The following is a 6,565-nucleotide window of genomic DNA, read 5'->3' on the forward strand; positions in this document are numbered from 1 at the left end:
GATAATTGAGGGAAGGGATCAAAGAGGTCCTCTCCTAATCCAAATATTGGTTACACTTCGTAATTCCCAAGGTTCATAATTCCGAAGGTTCTTTATTCCGAAGGTTCGTAATTCCGAAACACGTAAATTGCCTATACCTCGATGTTCGGAAAACGAAAAAGGTAATCCGAACATTTGTGGCGTAATTCCGAAGGTTCGTTAATCCGAAAAGGAAATGAGAGTCGTAATTCCGAAGGTTCGTTAGTCCGAAAACGAAATGAGGTTCGTAATTCCGAAGGTTCGTTAGTCCGAAAACGAAATGAACAACGAACCTCATTTCGTTTTCGGATTAACGAACCTTCGGAACAACGAACCTTATTTCGTTTTCGGATCGTCGAACCTTCGGAACAACGGACCTTATTTCGCTTTCGGATTAACGAACCTTCGGAATATCCGAACCTTCGGAATAAACGAAGCTTCGGAACTACGAATGTATACGCAAATATTAATATCATTTTTTTTTCTTGCTGCAGGTTGCAATCCTGTTGCCATGATGATTATCTTGGGCGATGCGTTGCATAACTTCGGAGACGGACTGGCTATCGGTGCTGCCTTCACACTCAGTCTCGCTGCTGGACTTTCCACGAGCGTAGCTGTCCTCTGCCACGAGCTTCCTCACGAACTAGGTATCAATCTGATAGGTTTACTCGTGATGGTGATGACGATGATCGTAATGATGGAGGTCACTATCGTCGTTGTCATGATCATGGTGGTGGTGATGATGATGATAATGGTGATAATGATGATGAGGATGAGGATGATGATAATGATGATGATGGCAGTGATGGTGATGATGATGGTGATGATGGTGGCAGTGATGGTGATGATGATGATGAGGATGTTGATGCTGATGATACTGATGATGCTGATGATGGTGATGATGGTGATGATGATGGTGATCGTGATGATGGACATCATTATCGTCGTTGTCATGATCATGGTGGTGGTGATGATGATGATGATAATGGTGATAATGATGATGAGGATGATGATAATGATGATGATGATGGCAGTGATGGTGATGATGGTGATGATGATGGTGATCGTGATGATGGACATCATTATCGTCATTGTCATGATCATGGTGGTAGTGATGATGTTGATGATAATGATGATAATGATGATGATGATGATGGTGATGATGATGATGATCGTGATGATGATGATCGTGATGATGATGATGATCGTGATGATGGAGATCATTATCGTCATTGTCATGATCATGACATTGTTGATGATGGTGCTGAAGATAATGATGATGGTGGTGGTGATGATTTCGATGAAAATGGTGATGAGGATCAAGAGGATGAGGAGGATGATGATGGTGATGATGATGGTGATGATGATGATTTTTGTGGTAATGATGATGATGATAATGATAATGATGATTTTGATGATGATGATGATAATGACGATACTACAATGGTGATGATGACGATGATATCCACTAGGCCTACAAAATAATCGCGCCAGCAAAATCAACTCAAATCACGGAATATTCCATATTTTTTTCCTACACTTTTACATCTTATTTAATAACATTTTCCTCGTAGGTGATTTGGCCGTCCTCATAAAGCAAGGAATGCGGCTCCGCACGGCGCTACTTCTGAACCTGCTCTGCGCATGTACGGCTTTCCTCGGATTGTGGGTCGGAATACCACTTGGCCAAACCGATGTTGCCCGAGAGTGGATCTTCGCTGCAGTGGCAGGCATGTTCCTCTACGTCGGGCTCGTTGACATGGTAAGCAACCACAGTTATAAGCTACTGAAATCCTCGCCTCTGATTGGTTGAACATAATTCTTTAAATGAATAACCTGTCAATCCACCAGCGCTACTTTGCTTGTATTTCAGCAATCAAAATAAAAGTCCCCTCCCCCTCCTGAAAAATGCGAACACATACTTTAAAATGCATCATACATCTGGTATATACAATTCTACGTAGATTGATCGGGTATTATTTTTCATAAACCAAAATAATAAAAACGAACATTAAATCGGAAGTTCAACCTTACACAAAAATTTGCAAAAATAACAGAAAAAAAGAAAAATCAAAGTATTTAAAAAAATGAATCTAGAATTTTAATTAATTTCAAGGAGGTTCCACAGTTATGTTTGTGCGCATCATGCTCTGCGCATATTTTACATTGACGTCACAATGAATGTAAAAGGTATGATTGCCCATTATCTATCCAATGTGTTATTTTATGAAGCTAGTAACTGGAATTATTCCATGGACCATTTTTTTTATTCCTCTACAATTTGAAAATACTTTACTCTATAGTGCTGCAGAGTATGACGAATATGACCCCGAGTGTAAATAAATGGTAGAGTGGTTTGGAATTTTTCTGGAAGCAGATGCAAAGCTTTTGGAGTGCTTTAAAAAGCACATCTGCTTTAATAAAAGTGTTAATAGTTTGAAAACAACCACATGAACCCATATTTTTAATGTTTGCACTTCTTAGGAATAGTTCTCTATAACTTTAATTTAATAACCTTAATTTGTCTTATTTTTTCAGCTTCCCATTTTACTAAACTACGAAGGAAAGAGCAGCAAGGGCACCGTGGCAATCTTGCAGAATATAGGCTTCTTATTGGGCATCGGCATCATACTGGTCATCGCTCTTTATGAAGACTCCATCTCATTCGCTCTTTAGAAATAAACAGGATCACAGCGTTCCATGACATTTTGCTCCGGCCGCTTTTGCTCCAATGGAAAATCAGCACGCTTAATATGAAAAAAAAAATAAAGCCTTGACATCAAAGCCTAGTAAACACTAATCCTAATATCTTTACATTTATTCTGAACCAGAAACTATATTACAGTCCTAACTCTAACCCTATATGCCCTCTGAGATGACCTTAAGCCGTCCCTCGGAGAGGACCTTAAGCCGTCGGTCCTCTGGCATTCATGCTTTCTTAGCAATCAGGTTAAAAATCACCCTGTACTATATAAGACAGGAGCAAATGTCGCGGGAACACACATGTCGTGTCACTGATCAGATCTCGGACCATGCAACGGACGGAATTATTATAGGGGAGGGTGGGGCCTAATGAAGGAAAGAGGGCGCTATACGTAATCGTGTTTTATTGTTTGCTGGTATTCTGGTGTACAGATTTGTTGATCGAGGAAAACTCATTAATTTGAACACCAATTTGAATGGACACTTCTACGCAATAATCTACTTATTTACTTTTCAAATATATGTATTTATATATATCGCAGTTATTGTATTTTTCAGTTAAAGAAGTGGAACGAAATTTCCTTAATTATCCGTCCAATCAGGCTGTTTACAACTTAGAATATACAACATATCTGTATCACCCGCAAACCATCAAAACAGCAATCTTGCTCCACATTTGCCGTCCATCCCTCCCACCCCCAAAACCCTCGACTTGGGACTGGATCTTTTAATACCGTTTACATACGGACAAATGCTTCACAATAATAATGGTTGACCGTCACTATCATACTTTTAATGCTTTTTCCTCAAAGGAAAATGGAACCTTTGGAACAAGATAGCTTGTGCGAAAACAGAAAAATCAAAGACACCGATCAACGAAAGTTTGAGAAAAAAATGAATAAATAATAAGTTATGAGCAATTGAAATTTAAATCATTGTTGTAATGTAGATCCTCCAATTGACAACGCGACAATCTATTAATCACGTGTGAACAACTTTCCATTACTTGTGTATATATTTCACCTACGACCTCTTTTATCACATCTATCAGTAGATCATGCTTATTCTTTCTGTAGGAGGGCATGTAATACAGGTTTTAAAGAATATATTATGGATAAAAGAGTTTGTATTCCATATTTAAAAAAAGAAAGAGCACCTGGCAAAAATGGACATAAGGGAAAGTTGATCACATGTGACATCACACAATGTCAGTGGGAGGATCTCCATGATCGCAATATTCAAATGCTCATAACTTTCTCGTTATTCGCCCGATTTTTCTCAAACTTTCTTTGATCTTATTATTTGATGTTTCTGTTTCCAGACAAGCCCACTTGTTCCAAAGGTTTCATTCCCCTTTAAGAATAATGTAATTTTATTTGAATGTCATCAATATATTACCACATATTAAATCAGTCTGTACATCTATGCATTATCCTTAATGACAGTATAGTATACATTCCATTATGAAAAGTACCATCTAATATCTTAAAGGGGAATATCACTCCCTGACGAAATGTCAATTGTTATTTGTAAAAGTAACAGAAAATATGATAAAAGGTATTGAAGGTTCGAGCGAAATCCAATATAGATTTAAAAATTTGAATTTTAAGTTTTTGTGACGTCATATGAGAGTAGCTTCCCCCATATCGTGTGGCAAAAAGAAAAAAAAATGAAATGTCATTTCCTCAAAGAGTTGTTATTTTTTACTTCAGTATATCTACTATCATTTCACACTTGCTCTGGAACAAATAAAAATTTTGATCATTTTAAACACTACAAAATTGAAATTCATGCATTTTACATTAGGTAACATAATGGAGCAGAATCTCGCATAATGATGTCATAAATCAAAATCTTATCTTTCTTTATCTTTGATGGAATCCTCTCAAACCATCACAAATTATGTTTTATTCTTTTTCCTGCAATCTTTTATAATAAGAAAAAAAAAACTTTCGTCAGGGTAAACTTCCTCTTAAACTGTTATTGAAGTTCTCCTTAATACCACGAATGTTCTATCACATGATAGTTTTATTTCAAAGAAGTTTTTGAGGCGATATATTGTCATAGGGAAGGAGTACGAAAGTTAATGTTGACATTGTTTATAGTTATAGTGCAAGCTACATGCCACCGTGCAGCTTTCGATTGATCTGCGATCTGATTTTGAAATAAAAAAAACGTTAATTTTTAATGGTGATGTTAAGACATGGAGAACATCCATCTCCACTCTCCGTTTTCTTATGTTATTAAAAAAAATAATATTTTTTTCATTATTTCATACTTGTGTGAATAATATGTCTCCCTTATAATGAAATAAGTTGCGGCCAATGAATGTCTAATGCACTAAATCAGTTGTTAATTCAATTTTTAAGCTTTTGGTAGAAAAGAATTGAATAAACCTAATTTCATATAAGAAAATACAAAAGAGCAAGTGGGGATATGACATCATGAATATTCATGATGACATGCCTAGAACTGCTTCACCGGAGTAATGCAAATCTTTAAAATGCCATAACTTTGTTATTCTTTGTCCGATTTTGATCAGATCTTCGGTGTTTTTGATTGTCTAATTTTTCTCTGCTTAAGTCATATATTTTCAGCCCGGAGCATCCCTTTAAAAGGCAGCCCTACTTTGAACAGCACTGTAAATCACTTTTGCATGAAATTGAACAACAAAGTTTTGTATTCGAATGATGATTTTATGAAGATGACCGGGAAATCCTTAATCTGGTGGTATGTTTACGTTAAGATAAAATAAATTAATTTACTATGCATCAGTTTTTGGCATTTTTCCTTTTCTTGGTTTGTGAGACTGAATTGGTTTGCATCATCAAGCAGATACAGGGGTTGTGCAACCGAGCGGGAGGGGATGGGCTCCTTTTTTAAAACAAAAAACCAAGATGATTTTTTTTTTTACTTGCTACGGTCCCTGTCACCACCATTAAAAATCGCTCTGCTGCTCCCGAGATGTCTCGATATTGGGGAGGGGAGGGGGTGCCCCATTTTTTTCAATAAAAATGTACAAAAACGTAAAAAATGCCACCCGATTGAGATGTTTTTACCTCCTTGGAAAATTGTTCCGAGATGTCTAATAAGCCATTTCATAGACAACACCGAGGGGGGAGGAGGGGAAAGCCCCAATCTTAAACTTAAAAATTACAAACTGGTGATTTTTCTTTTCTTTTTTTAACTTGGTCAGGGCCTTGTCTTCAACCCACAAAATTGTTCAGTGGCTACTGGTGGGTGTTTCATAAAGCTATTCGTAAGTTAAGAGGGACTATGAGAACGACTGGTGATCCTTTCTTGTGGTAAATGGTATATTCATTGGCAATGGTTTAGCGCGTAAGAAAGGATCACCAGTCATTCTTAAAGTTGTTCTTAACTTATGATCAGCTTTATGAAATGGCCCCCTAGCAGTCTACACCTAATTTGACCATGTGTAGATAAGTCATTGGAGCTAAAAAATTCAGGGGGGGCCGCATTTCTTGTTATAACATATTCGCGATAATGGTTAAAAGCTACTGAAATGATTTGATCTGATTGGCCGATAGTAAACTTGTTCTGGCTAATGTGCATATTTTATAAGCAAACAAGTCTATATGAAACCGGCCACTGATCACATCATACACGGGCCCGTATTCTGAAGTCAGGTTTAACTTAGACCACAGGGTTACACTTCGTAATTCCGAAGGTTCGTAATTCAAAAACACATAAATTGCCTATACCTCGATGTTCGTTAATCCGAAAACGTAAAAGGGTTCGTTAATCCAAACATTTGTGGCCTTATTCCGAAGGTTCGATAATCCGAAAACGAAATAAGGTTCGATGTTCCGAAGGTTCGTGAGTC

General features: G+C 37.1%; 1 protein-coding gene across 1 annotated transcript in view; it reads left to right on the plus strand.

Annotated features, from left to right (window-relative positions):
- The window catches only part of LOC121417054 (zinc transporter ZIP10-like), a 28,590-nt gene extending 24,816 nt beyond the window's left edge, over positions 1 to 3,774 (plus strand). The window contains exons 10-12 of the mRNA XM_041610614.1: positions 513 to 665; positions 1,593 to 1,780; positions 2,557 to 3,774. Of these exons, the coding sequence (XP_041466548.1) occupies positions 513 to 665; positions 1,593 to 1,780; positions 2,557 to 2,694 (479 nt within the window). The 3' untranslated portion in view covers positions 2,695 to 3,774. The remainder of the gene's footprint in view (positions 1 to 512; positions 666 to 1,592; positions 1,781 to 2,556) is intronic.
- Positions 3,775 to 6,565: the final 2,791 nt, after the last annotated feature.

The sequence above is a fragment of the Lytechinus variegatus genome, chromosome 6 (genome assembly GCF_018143015.1).
Source record: "Lytechinus variegatus isolate NC3 chromosome 6, Lvar_3.0, whole genome shotgun sequence".
In the NCBI taxonomy this organism is placed as follows: Eukaryota; Metazoa; Echinodermata; class Echinoidea; order Temnopleuroida; family Toxopneustidae; genus Lytechinus; species Lytechinus variegatus.